The sequence below is a fragment of the Solenopsis invicta genome, chromosome 13 (assembly GCF_016802725.1).
Source record: "Solenopsis invicta isolate M01_SB chromosome 13, UNIL_Sinv_3.0, whole genome shotgun sequence".
Classification (NCBI taxonomy): domain Eukaryota; kingdom Metazoa; phylum Arthropoda; class Insecta; order Hymenoptera; family Formicidae; genus Solenopsis; species Solenopsis invicta.
In genome coordinates, this window is record NC_052676.1 from 3,481,454 (window position 1) to 3,508,926 (window position 27,473).

General features: G+C 34.6%; 4 protein-coding genes across 8 annotated transcripts; 2 read left to right on the plus strand and 2 right to left on the minus strand.

Moving 5' to 3' along the window:
• Positions 1 to 9,225, plus strand: LOC105202361 (cysteine protease ATG4D). 2 transcript variants are annotated; one of them, XM_039456768.1, is made up of 8 exons: positions 1 to 380; positions 3,668 to 3,841; positions 4,317 to 4,661; positions 5,021 to 5,284; positions 5,613 to 5,854; positions 6,182 to 6,343; positions 6,705 to 6,936; positions 9,077 to 9,225. In XM_039456768.1, the coding sequence occupies exons 1-7, from the start codon at positions 344 to 346 to the stop codon at positions 6,885 to 6,887; spliced, it is 1,407 nt and encodes a 468-aa protein (XP_039312702.1). In that variant the 5' UTR covers positions 1 to 343; the 3' UTR covers positions 6,888 to 6,936; positions 9,077 to 9,225. The 2 variants fall into 2 exon arrangements, with proteins under 2 accessions (XP_039312702.1, XP_011169131.1); XM_011170829.3 differs by lacking the exon at positions 9,077 to 9,225 and having other exon boundaries at positions 155 to 380; positions 6,705 to 8,511.
• Positions 8,282 to 12,198, minus strand: LOC105202362 (GTP:AMP phosphotransferase AK3, mitochondrial). The gene is made up of 4 exons (XM_011170832.3): positions 11,845 to 12,198; positions 10,717 to 10,836; positions 10,434 to 10,606; positions 8,282 to 9,434 (listed from the first exon to the last, which is right to left on the minus strand). The coding sequence occupies exons 1-4, from the start codon at positions 12,011 to 12,013 to the stop codon at positions 9,228 to 9,230; spliced, it is 669 nt and encodes a 222-aa protein (XP_011169134.1). The 5' UTR covers positions 12,014 to 12,198; the 3' UTR covers positions 8,282 to 9,227.
• LOC105202363 lies at positions 9,312 to 24,149 on the plus strand. 3 transcript variants are annotated; one of them, XM_026138509.2, is made up of 4 exons: positions 12,378 to 12,553; positions 12,855 to 13,227; positions 13,817 to 13,995; positions 23,770 to 24,149. In XM_026138509.2, exons 2-4 carry the CDS (start codon positions 13,137 to 13,139, stop codon positions 23,857 to 23,859), a joined length of 360 nt encoding a protein of 119 aa, XP_025994294.1. In that variant the 5' UTR covers positions 12,378 to 12,553; positions 12,855 to 13,136; the 3' UTR covers positions 23,860 to 24,149. The 3 variants fall into 3 exon arrangements, with proteins under 3 accessions (XP_025994295.1, XP_025994294.1, XP_011169136.1); XM_026138510.2 differs by lacking the exons at positions 12,378 to 12,553; positions 12,855 to 13,227 and adding an exon at positions 9,312 to 9,448; XM_011170834.3 differs by lacking the exon at positions 12,855 to 13,227.
• On the minus strand, positions 16,940 to 26,362 carry LOC105202364. Of its 2 annotated transcripts, XM_011170836.3 has the most exons (10): positions 26,148 to 26,362; positions 22,721 to 22,995; positions 22,211 to 22,311; positions 21,494 to 21,729; positions 20,547 to 20,811; positions 19,253 to 19,675; positions 18,747 to 18,899; positions 18,264 to 18,507; positions 17,549 to 17,682; positions 17,080 to 17,430 (listed from the first exon to the last, which is right to left on the minus strand). In XM_011170836.3, exons 2-10 carry the CDS (start codon positions 22,983 to 22,985, stop codon positions 17,080 to 17,082), a joined length of 2,172 nt encoding a protein of 723 aa, XP_011169138.1. In that variant the 5' UTR covers positions 22,986 to 22,995; positions 26,148 to 26,362. The 2 variants fall into 2 exon arrangements, with proteins under 2 accessions (XP_039312701.1, XP_011169138.1); XM_039456767.1 differs by lacking the exon at positions 26,148 to 26,362 and having other exon boundaries at positions 16,940 to 17,430; positions 22,721 to 22,985.
• Positions 26,363 to 27,473: the final 1,111 nt, after the last annotated feature.

A 27,473-nucleotide genomic window follows, 5' to 3' on the forward strand; every position in this document is an offset into this window, starting at 1 on the left:
ACGACGCCGTACCGTATGACGCGGTGCGGAACGTAAAAGGGACGACAAACAACGCGAGAGGAGATTCCGTATCGGAACTGGGAAACAACATTGTCGCGTCGCCTCGTGCCGATCGCCGACGATGCGACACGCCGGACGTCGCAGCCCCTAGGAGTTGCCGAGAAAGAGACAATGAAAAAGGAACCAAGTGCGTAAGTGCGCGAGAATGTGATCGCCCCGTCGTCGGGCCGTCTGTTCCCGTCTCATCGACGAGACAACAGCCGTCGTTCAACAGCGGACGCAGTCGCCCGTGCGCAGTTTCTACCGTTTACAACGCCAGCTTTAGCTTCAAATCCGCCCAGGCATGAATGGACAGGTGCAATCGTCACGGGAGAGGTTAGGTGGGTGAAACACGCCTGCTGTTTACGTCCCGTTCCGACTAGCTGTCAACGGACCGCAGCGATTTTTCCAACTTTTCCTTTTCTTTCATCTATTTTACCTTCCTGTCTCTCGCTTCTACTTTGGCCTGTTTTCTCGATACGCTTCTTCATACGCTTGACCGCGCATTCATCTCGAGTTTGGCATGCTGTACGCCGTGTCTGACAGCTCGAGGCCTAGTTTTCATTGTCTCTACTCTACGTGGAGACGATCGAAGCGCACCACACTTTGCCTCTGGCAAAATTAGATAGATGAACATTGTATGATATGTAGATAATAATGTCTATTGTCTACTCCAGTCGTGAGATAAGGTGGATGACAGACGGCACATGGTAAAAAACATTTTGTATTATATTTGTGCACTCAAAAAAGAAGCGTTTAATTAAAGCGTTTAATTAAAATGTTTTATTTTTTTTAAACACTTAAAAATGTTTTAATTTTAAACAGTATTTAGATTTAAAATGCTTGAAACTGAAATGTCTCGTTAACACATCCTTTTCGATTGTACATGATACAAACATTGTATTTATCCACTAAAAAAAGAAATTTTAAGATATTTAATTGTTTTCTTCGCTTTTTAAACACTTAAAAATGCTTTGAACAGTGTTTAGATTTAAGATACTTGGGCTCGGTTACACCAATGTTATTTTGACTTCAAACGAGACTTGAACATGTATCTGTCTTTAGCTTTCTAAATAAATAAAGACAGACGTATTTAAGTCTTAAGTAATGTTGGTGCAATCAATCCTTAAACATTTAAAACTTAAATATCTCTTTAACACTTTTTTTTAGTATACACGAAAAATATTTTGTATGTGTGCACTCACAAAGTGTTTAATTTCATAATGTTAAAATGTTTAACTTCTATCTCTGTTTTTTAAATACTTAAAAAATTGAGATATCTCTTTAGCATATTTTTTTGAGTGTACATGATAAAAAATTTGTATTTGTATGTTCAAAAAAGAAGTGCAATTTTAAGATATTAAAATTAAACACTTCTTTTGTTTTATTTCTTTCTCTAGTTCTCTATGTTTGTTTTATTTCTATCCCGTTTTTTAAACACTTAAAAATGTTTTAGTTTTAAATGGCATTGAATTTCGAAATGTAATCCTGTTGTCACTTTGAAAAATTTTTTTTTTAGGATAAGTGGTAACTTGAAGGTTGAGGCTAAAGATAATACTTCTCTTTGTCTCATTCTCATTATTGTGCATATGATCTTAGATAATTTGAAACTTCTTTTATTTAAAATAAAGATGATGGGATATAATACATTATAATAATCTAGATAAAAGTAAGATAAATCTATTTTTTTTATCTAGATGACTGTCTTGATAGTTTTATACAAATAACATTGTTAATAGCAGATAATTAATAACAAATATAACAAAAAAATATCCCTTTCTTTCGAAAATAGTTCGTTAGCTTATTCCGATGTTAGCTGTTATTATCGCCGTTTTTTTAATCGTGTGTCAATTTGGATAGTCGATTGAGTACACTGTAAATAACCCTGATGTGTCGCATACATTACAGGCGAGATAAGAAGGCAAAGAATGCAGCGAGGCCTCTGGGTTGTAACCTCTTAATTTGTTTACCTTGATGATTTATGTGTTAAAACAGTCCCCCGCGACCGATAACAGATACTAATCGCTCGCGATTCTGCGAAGCCGCTCCTTGCAGTTAACCGGAACATCCCGATCGGAGCGTCAGGTGTGAGCTCAGTGGAACAGTATGGACGATAATTTTAATTAAACAGAAAATAATATTGACAATATTTAAGTAATATTTAATTTTATTTTATTCCTTATTTAAAAAATGTATTTAAAATATTAAAATGTTTATTTCTGTTTTTTAAATATTTAAAAATGTTTTAGTTTTAAAAGGATTATTTGAGTCTAGAACATGAAAAAATAGTTTATTTTTGGGAATTTTATATAAAAAAAACTGCATACATTCTGTGCTTTTACACATCTATTTGTACATGTTCAATAAATATCTAATAATTTTCGCACAGCTAAATGCATATTAATTTTTATGTTACATAAATTCAGAAACAAACATTTTTCAAATTGGTTGACACCATTTCTCATAAAGCATAGTAAAGCTGTCGATTTCAATTTTTGCATATATAAGATACATTTTCGTTTATCACATGAACTAGAATAAATAAAGAATACAATATGCAAATTAATGAAATGGCGCAATTTTAAAAAACAAGTTTAATTTATAAATCGTTAATTTATTATCGTAATAATTTATGTGATGTACATGTATTTTACATACATGCAAAAGTTGAAGTTTTGACAGTTTTAATAGTTTCTGAGAAATGTCAGCCAACTGGAAAAATATGTCTTTAAATTTACATAACATAAAAGCTACTATAATAAGCATTTAGTTACATAATGTGTAGATAAATTTGCTAAATATGTAAGTATATGGATATATGCAAAAGTATAGAAGAATATATGCAGCAAGTTTTTTTTAATTCTTCAAAATAGGCAAATTTTTTAATTCTCTAGAGTACCTTCTTAAAATTGAAATGTTTAAAGCAGTAACATTTCAGTTTTAAACGTTTTAGTGTCTCAATCTAAACACCGTTTAAAAGTAAAATATTTTTAAGAAACAATGACATATACAGAACATTTTATTATTTTAAAATTAAATTCTTCCTTTCCAAATATTGCTTGTTCTTAAATGACGTGTGCATAATATATCTATGTGTGTAACGTATTATGCAGCTTACACGAGGTACTCAATAAACCAATTATCCAAATTGACATACAGTTGGCGAGACAGTGGTAATAATAGCTAACACATTTGAAGCACGTGTAAATTCCTCTCTTAAAAGACAAAAATAATTCTTATTTTTTTCTCTGAGATAAGTAGAGGTAGAGAAGCGAAAATAGAAAAGTGACATAATATAATATCATGATGATATCGTACGATGATATCATTTTCATTTATTATAAAATTGTCATCATAATTTTTGTTTTTTCTACTTTGATCTTTACAAAGCAGATATGTATACACAGAAAAAGTGAAAGCAGAATGGTTGAAATACAAACAGAGTAGAATTTAAAGGATAATTAGCAAGGAGAAAATAGATATAACACAATATACAGATAATTGATTAGTTAAGAAAAAATAATATGAGACAACGTCTATAAAGTAGCACAAAACTTAATGCTGTTAATAGACGAATTTTTTCAGGATTAATTTCAAGATGAAACTGTTAAACCAGATATCTTTGTAGGCGGTTTCGGTCCCGTGAATCTCGGCATATTTTCCGGGATGATTGCCACGGACCGTGTTCCTACCATTCAATCATTCAACTCAGACGCCGAATTAGACGATGCCATGGCCGCGACAGAAGTCGACAGCAAAGTCAAGACAAAATTGCTCTCTATGTGGAACAATGTTAAATATGGTATGTATATCTGACTCTTCGCAATAAAAATTGAAAAAGTATTTTATATGTACGTCAATCATTTACTTTTCTGGAGAATTATAAAATATAATTATAGGTTTATTAGATTATCTTATTAATGTCTAATTGAATTTGTCATACGTAATATAATAGCATTTATTTAATTCATCTCACATGCTAAGAAAAGATTTATAATATAAAATTTATTATTTACACACTTTATCGCTTATATCATTTTCTTTTATTTTGAACAGTTTATTAACGACTGGATCTATAATTTATATAGATCTTTATATAGACCTTATCACATTATTATAATACTACAAAATTCTTATCTTATAACTTTATTTTTATTCCTAATTTCTTCAATTCCTTTTTTTTAATTTTCTTTTTCCACATTTTTCTCAATATTTGTCGTAATATAAAAAACATGGGAAACAATTGTCTAATTATATTTTTTAATTCTTGCTAAAAGGCTGGACTGTGAAGATGAAGACGAACTTCTCCAAGGAATCTCCCGTGTGGTTGTTGGGTCAATGTTATCTGAAGAAGTCGGAGTATCCCTTAGAGAGAGCGTCGGAAGCATTAGAGCCAGTCGGAACGGGGAGTCAGGTCTCGTTGGCGATGGATGCCACGAATTTCGAGAATACCATAGAGGAATTCAAGAGGGATTTCATGTCACGCCTTTGGTTAACATACAGACGAGAATTCCCGATCTTGAACGGGTCTACCTTTACCACGGATTGCGGTTGGGGCTGTATGCTACGCAGTGGACAAATGATGCTGGCGCAAGCCTTAGTTTGCCATTTCCTCGGACGAGGTCGTTTTTCCTTCTTAAATTTATTTTGTCATTGCTGAAAAGATTCATAGATTTTCTGTTAAATTGTTTAAATTAAGATTTCAAATACAGATGTGTCACTGATTTATCTTCGTAATCTTTTGAAACAAATTTCTTAAGCTTCGTAGAATTTTATACCCTATAATGTCAACATAATTCCATCAGTTTAGAATTTTCTTAAAACCAAGTCGAGAAACTTATTTTTAAATAAAAATTTAATTATTCTTAATGTTTATAAATTCAACACATAATTTTTTTTATTTAACGAACACAACGAATTTTTTGCATGAATCTGTGTCGTAGAGTTGAATGATAATTCTATTTTTCGATTTTGTATGCAGAGTGGAGATGGCGGCCGGAACAATTGACTGATGAGAGCAGTCATCGGATGATCATCAAATGGTTTGGCGATCAGCTTACGCCGGAGTCTCCATTCTCCATACACAAGCTGGTGGTGCTCGGCGCTTCGACGGGAAAACGCGCGGGCGACTGGTACGGTCCCTCTTCGGTGGCGCATCTCTTGTGTCAGGCTATGGAACGCGCCAGCGAGGATCCTAACAGTAAGCTCAATCAGTTGGCAGTATACGTCGCTCAAGATTGTGCAGGTTAGTATCAATTAATACCAAATAAAAGAATTCAATTATCGAAAGTGGAAAAGCGTGCAACATTTGAGTTTTTAATGTGCTTATACGAAAAAATTCAAGAAATATCTACTTATTTAGATAACAGTTGAGAAAACTAAATAATAATTTATATTTCTATCGAACAATATAAAGCAAAGTTACAGTACATATATAACAGAAGTGTATTAACAATTTTTTTTCCTGAAGGAAGAAATAGAGAATTTCATTAAAATTTTTCAGATTTAGTGGAAATCTTCACTTTTTTTTTTGTTACATTACGCATGAATTAATAAGAACTTTTTGTTTCCAGTGTATATGCAAGATGTCGAGAATGTTTGTTGCACTCCCGACGGTAGACGAAAGGCACTGATACTTTTAGTACCCTTGAGGCTCGGCGCCGACAAGCTGAACCCCGTTTATGCACCCTGTTTGACAGCGCTGTTGACATTAGACACGTGCATTGGCGTGATCGGTGGTCGACCGCGGCATTCGCTTTACTTTATCGGCTATCAGGACGACAAACTGATTCATTTGGATCCGCATTACTGTCAGGTAACATCTTCAATTTGGTTTTTAATGATTTATACAGTGAAAATAACTATTTTGCTACAGTTTTAGCTAAATAACTTTTAAACGAATAAATAAACTCGAGCCTTTGCATGAATATTTATTACTTTATTTAATATGAGATATGATATATACATTCTTAATGTCTAAAAAATTTTAGTTTGCGTTAACGAGCCTTTGTCACCTAAATATTTATTTTTAAATATATATTTCTTTGTATTATTTGTTTCTATTTTTTATATTTCTCAGAATGAATTTTATTTTAGAATATTATTAAGTATCACTGACTCATTACCTTATTTATTTATTCAGGAGACCGTTGATGTCGAAGGAAACGAAAAATTTCCATTGACAAGCTTCCACTGTACGTCACCAAGAAAGATGTTGCTGTCGAAGATGGACCCCAGCTGTTGTGTAGGCTTCTACTTCCCAGACAAGGAGTCGCTCACCGACTTTATGGAAACAATTCAACGGGTAAATGTGTACATGTTTTTTCAACACATTTAAATTTGAAAATACAACTCGTGTATAACAGATTAACCCTTCATGATCAATGTTGCATATTTGATACGTTTATTTACCACGTGTAAATGTAATAATACATCAGTAAATTTGGGATCTATACAGTTTAGTTTTACGTAAAATAAGTTATTTTATAGTTACAAGTTATTTTTTAGTAAAATTGGTCAAAAAAATTTTTCTAGTGACACAAAACGATGCGAAAAAAGAATAACATACATTTGCAAAATATAGGAATAAGGTATAAATAGAGAAGAAAAGATAGATTAAAAATAAACTCTACTTCATATCGAAAAACGTCTTATTAACATTGCAGTTTGTGATACCAAATCAGAACATAGACTACCCGATGTTTCTCTTCTGTGAGGGAAGTGGCAAGGATTTGCAACAGGGGATTGAAGTCGTCGAAGGTCTTCTGCCGTCGGCAAGTCAGTTTGTTAATCACGAAAGCGTAGAGGACGATCTGTACGAGTGCGAGGAGTTTGAATTGCTGCAGTAAGATAGAAAAAAAGGAACTAAAGAAGTGAAATAAAGGATAACACGCAAGGGTATGATACACGCAATTGCGTATTCGTTTGAATTACTTTCGCGAGAAATTTCTGCGTCTTCATCTGTTCGCGCAATACTTCGCAACCTAGTACTTTTCATATATTCGCTTCGCCAGAGCGTATGTAGGAAAACGTAAAGAAAACGCGAGTCAGATATATCCGGGGATAAGGCACTCTGTGTTGAAAAGCGACGCATTCTCATCGATCTCGTTGCGTACAAGATTTGAATCGACTTTCAATGACCAGTTACTGTTATTTATTGGCCTGTTCTTTTTAGCTGAACTTCTTGCACAGTTCATCTTTTCTCTGTCTCTCTAACATAGGGAGAAAAAGAGAAAAAATGAACTGTGCAAGTTCATCTTAAAAAAAGACAGATCTTATGAGATAGGAAATAAGAAAGCAAGATTATTCCCTATTAAGTTGATTCATTCGTCTTTTTGATTGTTTAATTAAGTATATATATGTGTACGCAATTATGGGAATGCACAACTTTTCCTATCTGATTATATGCATATAATCTTGAAATTCGTTGACGACTTTATATATTGATCATTAGTAATAATTAACTTAATAACTTAATTTAAGGTGACTTAATATTAGAGTAGTCCGTTACGAGCGAATATTTATTTCGCGTGTTACAACGAGACTTTCGTCGATTTTGAGAGGATCTTATAACACGCGTAAATCCTGTTGAATTAAAACTTGAAATTCTATTTTACGAAATTTTCTCTAATTGTGTTCTAACGAAAAAAAAAATTTCCGCGCGAATAAAAATGCGATGATTCTCAAGTCTGATTTATTTAAAGGAAAGTATGATAAGTCGTTAATTTATTTATTTATTTATTTATGATAATGTTATTCCTGAGTAACTCTTCTGCCTTGAGAAAGGAATAAAGAGGGATTTGAGGAACGTGAACATGGTATATACAGGGTGAGGCGTCTAATAGTGTACGTCTAAATATTGACTTAGAAAAGGTTTGATATTTGTATCTATTTATAGATATATAAGTAAAAGAAACTTAAAAACGTCTATATATCTAAAAAAAAAGATGGCAATGAAGTTTTCGAAACTTCGAAAACTACGATCTTAAACGAATCTTTTTCCTCATTATACTTCTACGAGTTGTATTACTTCGTCTTCAACGATATTTTCAAAGGCAACAGAAACACTTATAATAAAATAAGTAGAATAGAAAGAATAGACTAGAGTAAAGAATCGTTCATTTTGCGCTTTAGAATTACTCGAGCGCTCTAAGAAACAAGATTACATGTACAAAATACTTGATGACAAATTAAGTTAGTATTCTAATTGTAACGTAGATTTAAAAAGGTAAAAAAAAAGTGATTTAAAAAGTGATTTATTATTAAAAAATCATTTAGACACACACTCTTTTAGATGCCTGATACTGTATATGTATGTGTGCGTATGTATATATGCATATGTATATGCGTATAATGTACTTATACTGTTGAATATGTACACAATATTGAACGTTGTTATATATCTCTCTTACAACTGTATAACGCTATACGCTCGAAATAAAATGAGAAATGTATGACGATTACGTCATCCCGGAACGTATGTCGCCGATCATTATCGTCGAACAATAATCCCTACTTTGTACTATACTTCGAACTTTGGCCAAACAACGGCTCGTCGTGCAAGCGCTAGTCGCGAAAGAAAAGAGATAATTCGCGCGTAGTTCAATGTCTTTGAGTTGCCGTGAAACTTCGTTGTATTGCCTAGGCGCGTTCTGCATCGGGAACGTCTGCGAGCCCATTATTGTCGGCGCAATATCGCGTATTTACAACCTAATGGCATGCACGCTTGTGTGCGTTGGTGCGTGAGAGAGAGCGTCGTGTGCGAATTACGTTATAATATGCTGCGTTCTCTCTATCATCGCGAGATAGAAAAACAGTCGCTGTCGGACGAGAGCGCGCGTATTCTTGTCTGTCATTCGGAACCGCGTGATGCGAGCGAATCGTAGGTCTCAAATAGGTCTAAACAGACTTATCCGTTTTAATCTGTTGATACAAAAATTAGGCGCATAGGATTTTATCTAATTTAGTCTAATTTAGTTTTTAGGCGGGACATAAGAGTTGAATGTAAATTTAATATCAAAAAATTGTTTTCTTTTAGAGAAATCTCTAAGGAAGAAGAGACATCTAAATCCCAAGATTTTAGAGAAATCTAAATAGATCTAGACAGACCTATTTAAGGATACGAGTGACCTGCGCGACCGTTCGACATATATTTAAATAGATCTATCTAAAAATTTGATCTCTAAAGCTCAGCAGTATTGTGCCACGCAATCCCTGATCGCCGGCCACATTTCATTAGTGGTGTTGCCCTGGAATTCCCTTAGTACTCCAATCTCCCGATAAAACTGCACAACCGACTCAGTCTTCGTCGCATAATCCTGCAGCCTCTTCTGTACGACTTCCGGCTTGTCATCCTCCCTCTGGCACAACGACTCGCCCGTTATGTCGTCCTTGCCCTGGAAAATATTTAGTAATTAACGTCAAAATTCTTAATTTTATTATAGTTATATTAATCTTTTTATGCTCTTAAAAAAGACAATTTAATTTTATGTTATTAAAATGTTTTATTGCTGTCTCCGCCTTTTAAATATTTAAAAAAGCTTTAGTTTTTATAAATGGTGTTTAGATTTAAAACACTAAAAACATTTAAAGCTGTTATTTTAGTTTTATACATTTTATAGCTGGTTATTTCATCTCTGGATAAACTATGGTATGTATATCTAATCAATAAATGAATATGTAGACATAGACATTTCCATTAAATAATTAAATCCATTAGATAATTTACCACCTAGTTTATATAGAGATGGAACAACCGTGGACTTTTAGTATTTTAAATTTAAATGTTTAAAACTGAAACATTTTTAAGTGTTTCAAAAATAGAGATGGAAATAAAATATTTTAATATCTTAAAATTGAACTTCTTTAATAACTTCTTTTTTAAATGTAACAGATTCTATCATATTATAATTAATTAATGTTAAAAATTGATATAAATATAATTTTTAACATTAATTATAATACGATAGAAAAAAAATATATATATACACACAGGCATATACACACTGAGAAAAAAAATGCTATAATATAAATTAAAATGTAGTTTGATTCAGTTAAACGTTGAATCATGGGTTATTAATATATGTAGTTGCTTCAACTAAATTTTCATTCAACTATATTTGTTATTGCCTTTATTTTTAATCTTTTTTTCATTAATACTGTTATTGGATTGATAAAATATTTCCAGTTAGACTGAAAGCATTTTTTCTCTCTTTATATATAAACGTAAATAATATAACAATATTATATTATATATTTTATATAATATAATTCATTAATTAAGAATTCTTAATTAAATACGGATGTAATATAGGCTTAGTTATATTCTCGATGTTGCTCGTTCTCTTTTTCTCTCTCTCTCTTTTAGTGAAATAGATATACATTACGCTGATTACCGGCACTCGTGGATCGTTGAAGCCGATGTTGTAGACCCTACCGCTGGGTAGATGGACCCATCGACTCTTGACGCGGTCTAGAATGACGGCGGTCGGCACCACGAGATTCAACACGAGATTGATGGGATGCAGCCTCTGCAATCGTTCCGCCTGCGTCAACGTTCTCGGGAATCCTGCCAAGATATTTATTCGTGTTCAGAACAATACATATGGACGGGTTTACGGCGATTCAAGACGACCTTGGCCGCGACGACGAGGTCGGAATCATTTCCTTTCCACTTACCGTCCAGCAGCCAATTCTGATCCGCAACCGAAACGATCTCGTCGCCGATCAGAGATATCATTGTATCGTCCGGCACGAAGCTACCACTGTCCATATACTTCTTCACCTCTTTGCCTAGAACTGCAAACGAGACATTTGTGTTTGAAGACACGTTTTATGAATGAATGTAATGAATGGAGTAGCACGTGTTTCCTCGTACTTTTATTGAATTACATCATACAATTACGAAAACATTCTATTAACGGTATTATGTTTCGAAAGTATGCTTCTAAAATTAACAGGCTGATGAACTTGCTTTAGTCTTTCAAGCACCAAATGATGAATGGAGACAAACGCGGAAATGATTGATTTTACTAAAGTTAAATCATTAAATTAAGTTTTATTATACGTATAACGCATTAATATTTATTTTAATATTTAATCTGGCAATTTTGATAAATTTCTTGGAATTTTAATAAAATAAAATAATATATAATTATATTATTTAATATATAATGTGTAATATATTAAAAATATAATATAATTATATAATGCATAAAAATAATGATAAAGAAAAATATAATCGAAGGTTTCGGTGAAGATGACTTCATCGAAGTAATTCAAATGCGTTATCACGGTTATGACAAAATTCTTTCATGTGGCATTGAAGATAAGATTGAATACGAAGAATTTATTTTATCGAAATAATACAATTCTGCCGTGTTTTTAAAATTAGCTGACTGATAACGAGACGGAAATCTTGTCGATTATATAACGTGAGTGAATAACAAAAACAATATTTCGCGTAAAGGACATCAATTATCCGCGTCATCGAAATTACGTGTTATTGAAACTAATGATACATAAATTGACAATAGAAACGAGCTAGGTTTACGATAACATTCTGATTATGCATTTCAAAAGGAATAGAAGAAACTAAAATTTACATCAACAAGATAATACACGTTTTTAAAATATTGATAAAAGTCCAATGTACACTTGTTCGTTACATCAATCCAATAATAAAATAAATAAAAAAAAACGAACAAGGAAATCGAGAACGGGAGTTCTTAAATATTCAAAGGGATGAAAGACCCTCGTTGATGAAGAGGAAGAGGAAGGAGAAGGACAACAACGACGACGACGTACCAGTGCCGGTGGACACGTGGAAGCGCAGCCTGTCACCGCTGGAGATGTGCGTGACGTTGAACTGCTGGACAATCCTGGAGGAGACGGTGCCCTTGCCAGACGCCGGCGCACCCAGTATGACGGCCCTGAGAGCCGTCGCGGCGGCGCGACACGTGGTGATCGCTACCATCTGAGGCCGGCACGGTCTACGAGGCGAACGACTTCCTGGTATCGACGACGGCGACGACGATCGTCCGAGTGGCCGCGGCGATCTCGCATCGCCCGCGTCGGACACTATCCTCGATCCCTACTACTGCCGCACGCGCGGACTTTGATACGCGGCGATAAGGCCGCGCGGGCGGCCTGATCGTCCGCGGCACTCTCCGCCGACGCGCCGTGACGCAACCGCGACGCGCCGTTTCGTAACGGCGCGTTGCATGCGTCGCCGTAACGGCGAGCTCCGCGCAGGCCCGAGGATGATGGATGCGGCCGATGCGCCGAGGAATTGAATTGACCCGCGCATTCCCCCGTTAATGAGAGAGATGTGAAGTGAGCGTCTGACCGACGCGAGAGCTTGATCGAGGCATTGAACGGGTTGAACCTTGAACCGTGACGATTGATTGCAATGTAGATTAAAAGATGTTTTGGCTCAACAATACCAGTTAACAGTTATTGAAATTTAAACTAATGCTGGCGACATTAGTTTCACCGACCGAATTCATCTATGTGTGTGAGTAGTATTAAACATTAATATATCAAACAATTATATCGATAATCTATAACACATGTACCCTGGTGAAAAAAATTCTACAAAGTTCTACGCTAAAATGCCTTTTGTTGATTTTAATAGTTAAATATATATATTTGAAAAAAAAAAAAATATCTAAAAAAAATATCTTTACAAAAAAGATTTCTATTTTTAGTAGAATTTTGTAATTATTCTGTGTATTTTGTGGCAAACATAGATAATTAAAAATTTTTTAAAAATTTAGTTAAAAAACTTTTAAGTTTTTAATTTACAAAAATTGCAGTCACAGCGAAAACGAACTGTTCGATTTGATTTGAAAATTCTGCCGAGTTTTCAAACGCAGCCACGACTCCCGCGACAATGCGACAGGTCACGTGTTACTCAGTGATTCGAATGTCTATGTTGGCAATCCTGTCAGCGGCAAGTTCACTCTGTTCACTACGTTTCGCAAAAATTAGAGCCGTTTCCCTTGCGCTCTGCTTCTTTTCGCGTTATAATTATTTCTCATTACGGACCAATTAGAGATTTTGATCTGTGGATTCGATTAACTTAATCGGCCGTCAAGATGAAAAAATCTTACGAGGATATGATGCGTCAGATTAACAAGGCGCAAATGGAACTGAAAATCAAACTTGAACAAGTGTCGAGACTGCGGAGTAAGTGGTCGAAGATGTTCTCGAATTTTGATAACTTAATTAATTAAAACGGGAATTTAGTACTGAAACGTCGAAGTATAAAACAGTTAAGCAGACATTATAACGTCTTAGGCGCATTTGCACAATTCTTAAAATTAGAAAATAAATTAAATCGAAAGAGAGAGAGAGAGAAAAAAAGAGATTAAAGTTAACCTAATTGATGTCGAAACGGGCCTTAGAAATTTTACATTGCATGTCTCTAAACAAAGATTACTAAATCACTTGTCCAAGTCTCATTAAAAATATATATTATAAGCATTTTTGAAATTGCTAATTAAAATTGTTATCAGTTTTAGTTTTGGGTAGTGCTGAAGAACTAAAACTGACAACAAATTTAATCAGTGATTTCAAAAATTCTTATAATGTATATTTTTAATGTGACTTAGGAAAGTGGTTTAATAATTTGTATAAATATATGTACGTATACTTATTTATGATAAAATCTATGTAATTAAAAAGAAAATTAATTAAAACTTGATTAAAAAATATACTTTAATTATTATATGATCTTTTAAAGTTAAGACTAAATGATCATTGGGTCTGTTTGCAGTTGATTGCGCTAAGCTGCAGTTGGAACTGCTGAAGCTCTACAAGCCGCAATGTTTGGAGATACTGGAAGTATTACGGAACGTTTCTGCGCCCGTGGATTTCTCTAACGGCGATGTTATCGAATCACGCAACGACAATCAGTTATGCACGTTGCAAAACTATAGCAGGATATGCGCCGAGGTGAGACATTAAGCTGCAAAATAATGCGCTTTGAGAAAAAGAATTGGTTGAAAAACTAAAATATTTAATCCGATACACGCAATTAAATTTCGAGTTAGTTCAAGTCTTGGTTAAAAAATTGAATAGCTGAAACGCGAATCAACTACACTATTTTTGTGCAACTAAATAACTGTTGAATCAACACAATGTTTAACTGATCACATCGGATTGAATATTTTAGTTTGACAATTTTTTTTTCTCAGTGCGTACACACAAACACATGCACATTTATGTTGAAATATATTTATTACATTTCGAATATAGGACTGACGCATCGACTGACACATCGATGTGCGTATCCGTATAACGCCGTGTAACGTAAAACATTTGATATATAATAGACAGTAATAATAGATATAGATTTGCGAAGATAGACTCATTGGAAGCTGCGTCGATTATCCTGCCTTTCCACGCTCTCCGCTTGTTTTTTTTTTTTCTCTCTTCTCTCCGTCTTCATTTATACTTCTTTTTCTCGCCGCACGTCGACCGGCGAGAAAACCGAACGCGTCGAACCGGCGATTCCGCGTGAAACTACTCTGCGTGCGAGAAATTAAACACGAATAATCGCGCTAGTAATGTAATCTTGACTGGCGCGAATGCGAAGAATTAATGCGCTAAAAGGGAGAGACACATGCGCTCGCGACAAATCTTTTTTTTTTTTTCTTTTAAAATATTTAACACAATAATTTACACACATATTTTTTATCGTCATTGACGGCATATTCCGAACGATGTTAGTTTGGCTTCTTGTTTTTATAGATATTGGCAGCCACTTAATCAAACCGAGAAATGTTTTCTATATCATAATCAATAATAACCCTATAAGCTATAATTAAATAATATTTCTGAAATATTTAATTAATATTAATAAAAAGTGGTTATATGTTCATTCCTGATAATATTATATATAATATCTTGATAATATTATATGAGAAGTAAAGAATATTTGAAATTATCAGGAATATTATAACTTTTAAATATAACAATTTATGAATATTTTATGCACAATAATTTAGATTAATTTTTAGACAAAAATAATATTCTGAGAATATTCCGAAAATGCAATATTTTTTTAAATATTATGAGAATATTGTATTAATATTATATGTCCGCTTTACATAATATATGACGAGTTCGAAACACTTCTCGATTTAATTAATGGATTGCGAACGTCTAAGAAAAATATAAGCCAAACTAATATCGTTCGGAATATATCCTGGATCTCGTCTTCGACTTTCATTTGCGAGGCGCTCGTCCGAACTCTCGTTCAACGGAATTCTGCGATCCTGCGCGGTGGCGAACGTTCGCAATGCTCGAATTTTATTAGTCGAGTCGTGCGGATTGATCTTTGTCGAAAAGAGTGGGAGAGATATCGTTATTATTGTCTTTGTAACTTGTTAATCGTTGTTCAGTTTGGTGCAGGAGGAGAGAGAAAGAGTGAGGATATCGTTTCAGAAAGCCGTCCAGACGAATAGCACACCTCGCAAATATAGATAGAACATCTTATTTCCTTAATTATAGACATCATCTAATTCTTCTTTCAAATCCAGGGTTTGCAAGCTTGTTTTCGTTTAACAGATAAGACGCGTCGTTTCGCTAATTGGACATCATCTTTTTTTTTTAATTTTTTAAAATTCAGTATTTTGAAATCTCGCTCTCTGACGACCCACACAGCACAGATCTCTCCTGGGAACGTCCGTGAAACGTTCAAAGAACGTCCGTTTGTCCTAAGAACGTCCGTTCGTCCTAAGAACGTTCTTGGGACGTTCTTTGGATAGAGTATGCTGTGTGGAGAGGAATTTATACGCGCAGGAATCGTGTGCAAAAATTAAGTGCCGTTTTACGTATCGAGTCGAGGCCTGATCTCGAGTCGAAAGAAACGATAGCTCCGCGTTTGCAAAATTACGACTTTTTTTCTTCTGCGTACTAGTAATGGTATTCTGAAAAATTTAGTGGCGGTTTCCGTTGATCCATTCCGCTTCATTTCGATTCGGGAACGGCTTTTCGTGTGCCAGTCTGTTAATCCCCAGCTGGTACCATACGCGCAGGGTCTCGATTGAAGATTGGAACCGCTCTCGTAGATCTGCTCAAAGACTCTTCTCGTACGGGGACAGAGATTCCAGAAGCTTGAGGGAATGTATGGTACCAATGAGGATTAATCATGATTCGTGCTTCGTTACGACGGAAAATTCTTTAATACGGTAAACCGCCGATTATCTGGAAACTTCTCGATAGAGAGGAAACATAGGCCAAGGACAGAGTTGCCAGGAATTTGGAGGATTTTCCCCCGAAATTTGAGTTTTGTTAATTCGTGCCCTACAATATTATTTAATATTAAATAATATTCTGATAATATTATTTAATATTAATAAAAAGTGGTTATGTGTATCTACTCTTAATAATATTATATGAATATTACGTGGGAAATAAATAATATTTTTAAAGAATATTATAATTTTAAATATAATAATTATAAATTTTATGAATATTTCATCCATAATTATTAACATTTATTTTCGTACAATATTCTAGAAATATTGTAACGCTTATAGAGTTGTCACGGAGGACACTTCTCGAGAGGATGAAAATACTACAGATCTTTATATTTTCCTCCCCTGAAGTTTTCTTCTCCTAAACTTTTTATCTCCCTCCAAAAAATCTTCCGTGAAAAATAATCCAAATTTGAAGGAAATTCCCAAACCTGGCGACTCTGGCCACCAGGAATATCAAGCAAAACAGCAAATGCAAATAATAAATTAAAGATGTCTGTTAACATTCAGTCGGATATCAGTCGTCAAGTCCACACAGTACATCCTATCCGAGAGATGTCCTGGGAACGTTCTCAGAACGTTCTTTGGGCAATTAGAGAACATCCCTTGGAGGATATCTGTGCTGCATGGAAAGGTGCTGCATGGAAAGGGAGAGAGGGAGCTCCGGTACTCAAGCGAAGATGTCCAGATAACTGGCGGTCCATCGCGGTCGCGCGGTTGAACCGGAGATGGAGGGAAGGAAGGGGAGGGAGACTTCCTCTCGCTCGCCTGATCCTTATCGCTCGGACATGGTTTGCTGCAGCGCATCGAGGGCACCTTCGTGGTGGACGCGACGTCCGGTGCCCTCGTACGCCGGCGACGTGCGGAAGCGGTGCTCGTATCGCGTGTGGTACCGCCGCAGGCACGAGTCGCGGGCGTTCCGCGCGCGGCACTGCGCGGTCGCAACCGCGGGCGGGTGCAACTGCGACAGCAGCAGCGCGGCGTTCGCGCACGACTGCCTCTCGTTCTCGCGGAACGTCGTCGTCATCCGCTGCCCGGACTCCCTGGACTCCAACGCGTCGCACACCTTGCCGGCCTCCAGGGCGTAGTTGGCGAGGCAGGGTAGCAGCCCTTCCTCGTCTTGCGCCTGAACACACCCCCACGCGCGATATTAGATTAATTTATCGATGTTGAATTATTTTTATTAATTTCTGAATTATCGAAAATCTCTGTAACATATAAAATTGGAAGTTTGAATAACGTACGCAAGCTTTGCAGATCTGCAGTTTCACACAGGGCACGTAAAGCATCCGTGACGAGTCGCCGGCCATGTTATCCACGGTTCGGCATCGCCACTCGATGGCTTCTAATTCCGGACAATTTCTGGGCTCCTCCATGGCTGTATAATTACAACACAATTGTGTTACATAATCTGTATCAGCTGTATTATTTAATACGATTTTTTTAATCGGATTTCTACAAATTATCCCAGATTTACCGAACGATCTACAGATTCCCTATAGATTCTTCTAACTCAATCTTTTTCTGACAAAAATAAAAGATCAGTAATTTTTAATTATAAAAGATTGAAGTTAAAAAGTGTCCTCAAAAGCTCAGTCTTGAGAATAAAAAATATGTTACTTCTTATTTCTACTTATTTACTTTCATGCAAATTTTTCAAAATAAAATTACAGAATCTTCAGACATAAAATTACAAGGTAGAATTAGAGAGGAAAAAATTAAAAATTATATAGATAAAATTACGCAATTAAATTAATTGTAAAGGTAAAAGTTTTGATTTAGAAAGATAATAAGTGTGAAAATTAGATAATTAATAAAATTAATACAAAAATGTGTAACACGTTTTCATTAAGAAGATGTTTAGAAGTTAGCTTGCTAAGTCTGGAATACTTTGCATAATCTACAAAAATTTCTTCATAATTTTTAATTTTTTTATTTTTTATTTTTTATTATACTTACATTCGCCTTCCTCTAAATTGTTATTGATACCGTTCCGTTTCTCATCGGTTTTACTGCCGATGCCACTGTTAAGGTTTGGATTACTGTTCTCGCGAAAATTAGACGTAAAATTGTTCTGGGCCTCCTTTTGCATTCTCTGCGCCTCTTTCTGAGCAACGACGTTGTTTCGAAGATCGCTCAGCGCTTTTCGCATCTTCTGCAACGAGTAAGCCGCTGCCATTCGCGACATTAACTTATCCTTCACCTATCAAACATTTTTTTTTCTTACTAATTATATCTCTCTATATATTAATTTTATTTTATAATTGCTTTTGTCGCACAACTAATTTATCTACGTTTTATTTTTTTTCTAATATTGATTTGATCATAAAGTAATGATTCTAAATTAGATAAATTTTTTTATATTTATCATATTGAACATGACACTCATTTTATTCACAACTTGATTATGGTTTATGTGCAGAAGAACAATGGACAAATTACCTTCTGCAGATCCGCTTCGTCTTCTGAAGCGGCATATCTCATAGCTTCTTCGATAATCAAGTCCTTAATGTATTTCAATTTCGAGTCCATCTCTTCGAGTTTATCCTTTCGCTCATTCTCGTCCTCCTTTGGCTTCAAATTTTCGGCCATATTCTGTTAACGAAGATCCTCCGTGTAAAATCAAATTATCATTAAGCTATTTTAATACACTGAGGGAAAAATTAATAAATATTTATTCAAATAATACTAATGAAATATTTACTAAGTGTAAATGTATATTTATTTAATACCAGAACCACCAATTTAACTTACATCATTTTTCTTACAGTAAATATTTATGTACCGTAAGTAAATAATTTATTAGTACTATTTGAATAAATATTGATTAAAATTTGGAAATTTTTTCTCTCAGTGTCTAGATAGAATAAATAAATCTTTCTTATCATTTTTATTGCCGTCATTACGTAACGCGTTTGACAAAACGAATTTTAATAATTATAATGTACCTCGTAGTAGCGCTGGAGCATCCACTCGTCATCCTGATTCTGCGTACCCTGGCCGGCGGTGAAGGTGGCCTTCTTCTTCCTCCGGTCGATGCCGAAGTACTGCGACCAGTCGACGCTCTTCTTCCTCACGTGGACGAATTTCGAAGACGCGTCCGTTTTCGTAACATTTTCCTTTTGGCCCTTCGGGGATGGCGTCACTTTCGGCGGCGCTTCCGACTTGCTCTCGTTTGCTCCACCGTGCTCATGATCAAATTCGTGATTCTGATTAGGTTCGTGCTTGTGTTCGTGATTCTTGTCGGATTCTTGCTTGCTATGTTCGTGTTCGTGTTCGTGGTCGTGGTCGTGGTCGTGGTCGGACTTGTGGGTGTGATTGTGCGAGTCCGTAGATTGTGTACCGAATAGAGCTCCCAGGTCCTGAGCAACCTTGAAATAAAAATGTGTGTCACGCGATATTGTTACGTCTACACACGAAAAAAGGAACATGCTCTTTTTAAGAATATCTTTTTAAGAATTTCGAAACGTTAATTATTGAAAGATTATAAGGTATTAAACAAATAATTTGCTAACATAAAGAAATTTTATGATTCCATCCGTACGAATATATTCTCTCTATTCAATAATGATTTTCATTAGTTAAGAGGAAACAATATCACTTAGAAAACAATATCTCCAAGCTGCGAATTAGAATTTCATAATATTATCAACTTTATTATGCTGTGCTCTTTAGACGACAATTGTTTCTAACAGCACACTTCATTCAGAGAATGGCCCAAGTACGTTCTTAAAATACTGAAAAATATAAAATTTTTTGCTAAATAATCATTAAATCCAAAATACTATTAATAAATTAATTTAACCCGAAGCTCGGGTTCCCGTAATTTCGGGTACCCGCACACCCTTAGCACAATATGATTATTCAAATAATAATAAAATTAAAAAATTCCAATTTTTAAAGAATTATTATTTTCTACTAGATATTTTTTTCTTTCAACTCACGGAAATTATTGTTGAATAAATGAGAATATATTTTTCTTGATGAAACACTATACAAAATTTTGTCCAAGCAATGTTTGTTTATTACGCTCTCATTTCAATATTTATTCATAACATTTCGAAAATAAATATATTCTCAAAACAAGAATATTTTTTTCTGTGTGTATATTGTATGTACGTACATCAACGATTATGCTCAATTTTATAACGAGTGCGTCACGCGAAATCAATACAGAACAACTGATAGAGCAGATAACGGAGCAATTACTCATTGACGTTGTCTTATCGTTTATCGCGTTACCTTAGGATCCGTGGTCTTTAATTTTGTTTGGGTGGGCCTAGGACTTCTCTTAGCGACCGGATAACGTTTGTTCAGCCTACGATAACTGCCTAACTCACGACCGATGGGAAATCGGGCATTTACGTTTCGACGTTCTGCCGCTGGCAAGTATAGGATGCCCTGCTCGTCATCACGAGCCACGAACTCGTCGTTGCCGTCCTTCGTCTGACTTCTCAGCAACGAGCCCTTGTCAAGCAGCTCGCTCCAAGACATTGGTCCTGCCGTTCTGTCGAGCAAACGTTTACCGTCCTTAAACGTCGATCAAAATACTATAGTAAAAAAGTTCTTCAGAAATTAAATAAATTAGCTATTTGCAAATTTTTATTTTAAGCAGTAGCTTTTAAATTGTAAAGACTTTGTATGTGTTTGGTCAATCCACTTTAAATCCTTACATCTCAAAAATTACTGCTTAAAATTGTTAAATAACTATTTTGCTTAATTTTTGAGAACTTTCTTTCTGTAGTATTTTAATTCGCGAGTTTTTAAACATCCTGTATAATTAGAGTAACACGAGAAATATTAGAGTAATATTATGAATAATCTCCTTTTAAATTATTTGCTATTAAATTTTTTCAACAATTAAAATTAAATCAGTAAGCCGAAAGATTATATTGTCAACTACATTCACTCGATAAAATCTAAATCTTTCTCTGTTTGCATTATAGTTGCGACGTTTGATGACTCAACAATGAAAGAACGATTTTGTTGAAAATATCAATATGAAAATTATTATGTTGAACCATTGAAATTTTTTTTAAATTATGTTGGATCATTAAAATTTGGTAATAGTTTTCAAATTCTTTTTCCAGTGCAATGTAATTATTTTAATGATCCAACATAATTATTTTCATATATGTATTTTCAAGAAAATCATTCTTTCAGTGAAAAGGATCAACCATTTAACTTACTCATATACTTTGTTCCCTCTACCAGCTCTATATCTGTCGTAAAGCGATTGTAAAGCAGTTATATATTCATCGTCGTCCATCTCCACGAGTGGACCGTACGGAGAACCGTCCTGCAGTTCTTCGACGAACAACTTTGCCAGGTCCTTGTTGTCCAGGTTCATCCGATCGCCGACGCCGCCTCGCTTGCGGCTGCCGCTTCGCTCGCGTTCGCGAAAGATCGAGGCCACCGGTTCTTCCTGCAAGCCATTATTTAATAGCAGATAATTTAAAGGGAGATTTTTCATATTATTCTATTTATAATAGTCTCATGTTAATACAGAGTGTAACAAAATCAAAATACTACGGAAAGAAAGATCTGAAATAATTAATTGGCGATTATCGTCGCGATGCTCGTTAAACTTTGGAGATCTCTACGGTATCTCATTCAACTTGACCTTTTTTTTTCTTTTTTCACAAATATGATCAGTAAAATATTGAAGCTCTTCCTTTTTTTCTTAAGAAAAAGCTTTTGACCATTTTTCACTTTCTTTTATGAATTGAATTTTATTATGACTTGAAAAAATCTGTTTTATACTTATACTATTTAATTAAATTTAATATACATATAATTTAATACAAATATATAATTGGATTAAATTTAACTAAACAAATTAATATTTTGCCTATTTCTGTTACCGTCTATATCTTCTTTATTAAGTGACAAATCGAGGAACTTACCTGTTCAGGCAGAGTCTCCAAGTAATCGAGCAGTGCCCTTTCGAGTAACTTGTTGTTCAAACCCTGGAGACCCTCGCCCACCGTTTCCAGCTGGCCATTATCTGAAATCACGATAAAAATAATTGGCAATTAATGAAACAAAAATTCAACGATACGATATACTGAAAAGGGAATTTGGTACCAAATGTTGAAATAAAATAATGCCAATTAAATATTTAGTTAATATAACCAAAAGTAATTTTACTTTTCTGAATATTTTGTAAATATTAATAAATCTGATAATATTGTTAAATATTCAGAAAAGAAAAATTATTTGTTATTTTATTAACCAAATATTTAATTGTCATTAATTCACTCAACAATTGGTAGCTATTATCTAATTTTTTTTTCAGTGTACACACGACGCAGAAATTCAATATGGTACAAGGATTTAATACAAATTTATAAATATATATCGAAATTAATTTTTCTTCGCTTCTCCTTTATGGAGTCTGAAAAAGAAATCTTTACCGCCAGGCAGGAATTCGATTTCCTCGTCGTCCTCATCGAAATCACGATCGAATTTGCGATCAGTGTCGCCGCCGTGATATTTAAACGAATGCAGGTCGTTGTAGTACTCCGGTGTATCCGCTGCGTCCAGGGACCTCTTCTTCCGTACGAGGTTGTCCGGGTTACCTCTGAAGAGCTCGTCATGGAATTCCCGAGCTGCGGGAACCAGCGTGATCGCACTGGTTCCCAAGATTAGCAGCGGCAACATCCACCGTGGCGATGCCATTGTGCTCAAACTAAACAGTAAAAATATAATTGCGTTCAATTTTGTACGAAAAAAAAATGCTGAAAAAGAAATTGAAAACACATTGTCTGCGTTTTTTATAATCTGAAAAATATATACAGATTAAATAAACGTTTAAAAGTAAAAAATTGATTGTGTATAAAGAAATGTGTTTTTAAAAAGTTTTTAAAAAGTATATATTTTTTTTTTTAATATATTTTTCGATTGAAAAAAAACTATTAAATAATCAAAAAATGAAGAGACAGATTAATCTTTAATGTTTCAATTCATAATATCGCGGGATTGTGCATAAACAGCTATAAATTTTTTTAAATTGAAGACATAATTTATAAAATTGATTGTATTTCAAGTGCGTGCTTTTGTACAAATTTCGAAAAAATTACTTTTTGAAATATCCTTGAGTTTATATTTCTCTATACTACATATAAATTATACAGAGAATACACATTTTTTAATTTAAACGTTACATTAATCTGTGCGTATTTATTTTTAAAAGATATTAAATTTTTAATTCTTTCTTTACCGAGAACTATATGTCATTATTATTTTATAGTTTATATAAAACCTTTCAGCAATGTCACATTATTATAATTTATATTTTTCTAACTCTAATTTAAATCGGTTTAAAAAAAATAAATAAATTCATCGATCGAGTTCCGCGCTCCATGTCTTAATTGTCAGTCGCGTACTGTATTTTACATCGTAATAAATATATATAGACGTCTATTTTGTATGCTGTGTAGCATAATATCGATTTTGTTAATAGGGTAACGAAGTCCATCGCACGAATGAAGACGAGGAAGTCCACGACGTAACATCACGAGATAAGTCTCCAGATCAACACAGCGTTTTGTAACTTCACTCTGATATTCATGAAAAAATTATGGAAAAACTCAAACTTAATATCAGAACTCATTGAATTTAAAATTATATCGGAGAGAGAAAACATCAAGCAGAAAGTAACAGTTAGATCAAAAGAACTGCTGAGAAGGAGGAAAGAAATAAAGTAGAAATAGCTTTTCCATCTTTTAATTAAAAATCCGAATAGAATTAAAAGAAATTAGTTAAATACTATAATAAAATAATAATTATAAAGTAGTTATAATTAAGTAATTAATAAAGAGGGTTTAAATTAAATACAAATTACATCACGTAGCAAACGTCTTTTCCCCGTGGGATCGATAAACATTACGTTTCCTAATGAACGAATTACATGCGTGTAAATCGTAACGCATGCAAATTTTTCTAATAGATACAAATGCCAATATTAACGAAACTACCATCGCGTTTATGTCCATTTCTACGTAGAAAGAACGGCTTTGCTGAAGTCTAAAAATTTAACTCGATCTAAAAATAATTTTGTTGGACAAAATCGTTGGATCGTCAAAATAATTATGTAGGACAAGGTTTTTTAAATTTATGTGAATCGCGATCTATTTTTTAAAACAGCAAACATTTGTTTTACATTTTTAAAAAAGTAGTAATTTTAAGATTAAAATGTGTTTGTTTCCAACTTTTTAAAACTTTTTTTTTTTTTAATATTATTATTATTACAGTGTTTAGATTTAAAAAATTTCCTTAAATTCATATTTCTTTATATTATACGTTTCAAAGCAACGTTTAAAACTGAAATATTTTTAAGTATTTAAAAACGGTGACAGAAATAAAACATTTTAATATTCTGATCACTTCTATTTTGACTATAGGAATTATAAAAAAGAAGGAAGAGGAAATAAATTAAATTTATTTATTCTACTTCAGTCCTCCTACTTTTTAATGTTTCATTGAATATGATTTTATAAATCTGTTTCTGAGAATATGAGGTGTAAAAGTGCGAAGAACGCATTTACTTCCTATTACCAATGATAATCGCATTAACGCGCATTATTTTCATGTACGAGGAGTTTAATAATTGTAGTTTCTTTTTGACATTTTTGTAGGACATTTACACTGGTTGCTGGAATATCAAAACTTTTAGCGACATGCTCATTATGTTTGAACGTTCTTCATAATTATTCTGATGGTCTAAAGTTTAAAATTATTTTCAAATCTCTATCTAGCTAAATTTTTAGATGCTTTAACAAAACCGTTCTTTCTGTGTACTAATTGTAGATTAACTTTAATCCCAATTTCACTATCTTTTTTTTCTCTGGTGAAAATTTTTCTCAGAATTTTAATATGAATTTAAGCACTTTTCAAAAATAAGTACTAAAAAAGTTTACGTCTTTTTTTAGAACTTTCTTATATGTAAATTCTTAAATATTTGAAGATTTTTTATGCTGTAATTTTTAAGAAATACTTTGAACTTCTTCAAATTTCAGAAAATATAGAATGAAACATCTTAGAAATCTTAGGATATTTCAGAAATCATGTATGTGGAGAATTCTAGAAAATTCTACACTTTCTGAAAAGTAATTCAATTTCTAAAAAAAAATTTGAGAAATTTTCTAAAATGTTACAAAATTATATAAAAATTCTAAAACTTACATAAAAACTCGGAAAAATTATATAAAAAACTGAGGAAAATTTTCACCAGGGCTAAAAATTAGAAAAGAACAAAAACGAAGTTCAACCGCGATAGAAGTTAATCTACAATAGCAGAAACTGGTATTGGATAAGCGAGGGATCAATTTCGAAAAGGGCTCGAGTTACCAGATGGTACCGACGTTCAACGCGGAACTGCGCTAAATTTCGCGTGTTTACTCGCAATTTCGTTTCGCAATCGGCAGTTTTGTCATCCACAAATATAACAAATTTCCTAAAGTCTCGTGAACGAATATCGCAAGAACGACGCAAATCGCAACCGTAAGTCGGCCACGGGAATCGAAAGACACGGTAGTGTCTCGCGATCAACGAACGAGGCGATTCTACGCGTGATTGTGTGGCGCAGGTAAGATTTCCAATTAACAGACCCAATACAATTTGTATTACAATTACAATGAAGCACTCGGTAGATCATTTTACAAAATATCAAATGTAACGTCGCAATCGGCTTTGAGGCCGCACATTAAAGCAGACGACGTGGACGCGGACGGAAGCTAGAACTCGGAAACGATTGTAATTGACGACTCGGTGGAAGACTAATTAATGGAATTTAATGAAGTAACACGGCGTGGCGGGGCGGGCGCGCGGTGTGGGACGTACCTGATTAATTTAATCTCTCATCCGCGTGACACCCCTCGAGCTAAACGGACTAGCGACCAGCGTTCTTCACCTTCTCTCTCTTTTGCTCTCTCTCTCTCTCTCTCTCTCTCTCTTTATGTCCTCAGTACGTCGTAACGTCGTCGACGGCGGTTCCCCGGGTGTGCATGGAATCCCGACCTGCTCTCTCAGCGACCAGGAGGACACCACCAATGGCGGCGGCTTTTATATAGGGCGACGGAGGGCGGATCGATAGAAACGCGCATGGAACCCATCGCCGCCGGTGACGACGGTGACGGTGGTGGCGGCGACGGCAGCAGCAGCAACAGCATCAGCAGCAGCAACAAGTAAAGGGGTGCGCGGGCGAGGCGCGGGTAAGAGAACGCACACCAACCGGAAAATTCTACCGGCCACCCCTCACCTACCCCTCTCGTGCCGCGAGAGTTTTCCCCCGAAGGATCGGACTACCCGGAGGAACGTTTGCCGACCCTTCGGGGGCCGCGAACTCCCGGCATCGACGAACGACAGCACATACCCCGATGTAACGATCGATTTCTCGTTACTTCGCGACCCCCGCCGCGGGAGGAAAAATTGCGAGAGCGCGAAATGGTAATCGTGCTCGTCTCGCATCATATTTTTTATTATAAAGGCATTCTAGTTTAGAGCGCATAAGAGTGACCTACTTCTGGGAATTTTCTTAAGGAATTCCGCTGCATGTATTTCTCTACGCTTTTACACATCTACTTGCGCATATTTAGTGAATATCTATTTAAATTTTTGCACGGCTAAATATTTATTGGTTTCTATGTTATCTGCGTGAAAAGAACAGTTTTGCTGAGGTATATCTAACAATTTTGCTGCGTATATGTCTGAAGATAATTTTGTTGAATCATCAAAATGATCGCGTAGGACGTTCAAGCGTGCTAAACAATGCTGCAAAATGTTTGGACGTTCTAGCGATTAATTTGACTGTCCTGCATAATTATTTTAATGGCCCAACAAATGTTCGAATCTGTATCCAGCTGAATTTTTAGACGCTTCGTAAAATTGTTTTTTCTATGTAAATTTTTAAAAACACGCATTTTTCTGGTCGATTGACATGATTTTTCAGAAACTACTGAACCTATGGATTTTAATTTTTGCGCTATAATATAAAATACACATTTGTTTATTACAATAATGAAAAATATTGCAAATTATTAAATGACGCGGTTTTCAAAACAAAGTATCGATTTTTCTCTTTCGATTCAAATGATTTATTAAAAAATGTCAAAAAATAATCTGTTTTTTTGGAATTCAAAGCGAGAATACTCTCTTATAGATTTTTAG

Excerpts from the sequence above, each read along its gene's own strand:
- LOC105202364 (XM_039456767.1), bottom strand. The coding sequence starts at position 22,985 with ATGGCATCGCCACGGTGGATGTTGCCGCTGCTAATCTTGGGAACCAGT. Across the intron at positions 20,812-21,493 it reads AGAGGGAACAAAGTATATGA|AACGGCAGGACCAATGTCTT; the intron begins GTAAGTTAAATG and ends TTTGCTCGACAG. Across the intron at positions 17,683-18,263 it reads CAATTTAGAGGAAGGCGAAT|CCATGGAGGAGCCCAGAAAT; the intron begins GTAAGTATAATA and ends GTAATTATACAG.
- LOC105202362 (XM_011170832.3), bottom strand. The coding sequence starts at position 12,013 with ATGGTAGCGATCACCACGTGTCGCGCCGCCGCGACGGCTCTCAGGGCC. Across the intron at positions 10,837-11,844 it reads CCACGTGTCCACCGGCACTG|TTCTAGGCAAAGAGGTGAAG; the intron begins GTACGTCGTCGT and ends TCTCGTTTGCAG. Across the intron at positions 10,607-10,716 it reads TCAGAATTGGCTGCTGGACG|GATTCCCGAGAACGTTGACG; the intron begins GTAAGTGGAAAG and ends ATATCTTGGCAG.
- LOC105202361 (XM_039456768.1), top strand. The coding sequence starts at position 344 with ATGAATGGACAGGTGCAATCGTCACGGGAGAGGTTAG. Across the intron at positions 4,662-5,020 it reads TTGCCATTTCCTCGGACGAG|AGTGGAGATGGCGGCCGGAA; the intron begins GTCGTTTTTCCT and ends TTTTGTATGCAG. Across the intron at positions 5,855-6,181 it reads TGGATCCGCATTACTGTCAG|GAGACCGTTGATGTCGAAGG; the intron begins GTAACATCTTCA and ends TTATTTATTCAG.
- LOC105202363 (XM_026138509.2), top strand. The coding sequence starts at position 13,137 with ATGAAAAAATCTTACGAGGATATGATGCGTCAGATTAACAAGGCGCAA. Across the intron at positions 13,228-13,816 it reads ACAAGTGTCGAGACTGCGGA|TTGATTGCGCTAAGCTGCAG; the intron begins GTAAGTGGTCGA and ends GTCTGTTTGCAG. Across the intron at positions 13,996-23,769 it reads ATAGCAGGATATGCGCCGAG|GGTAACGAAGTCCATCGCAC; the intron begins GTGAGACATTAA and ends TTTTGTTAATAG.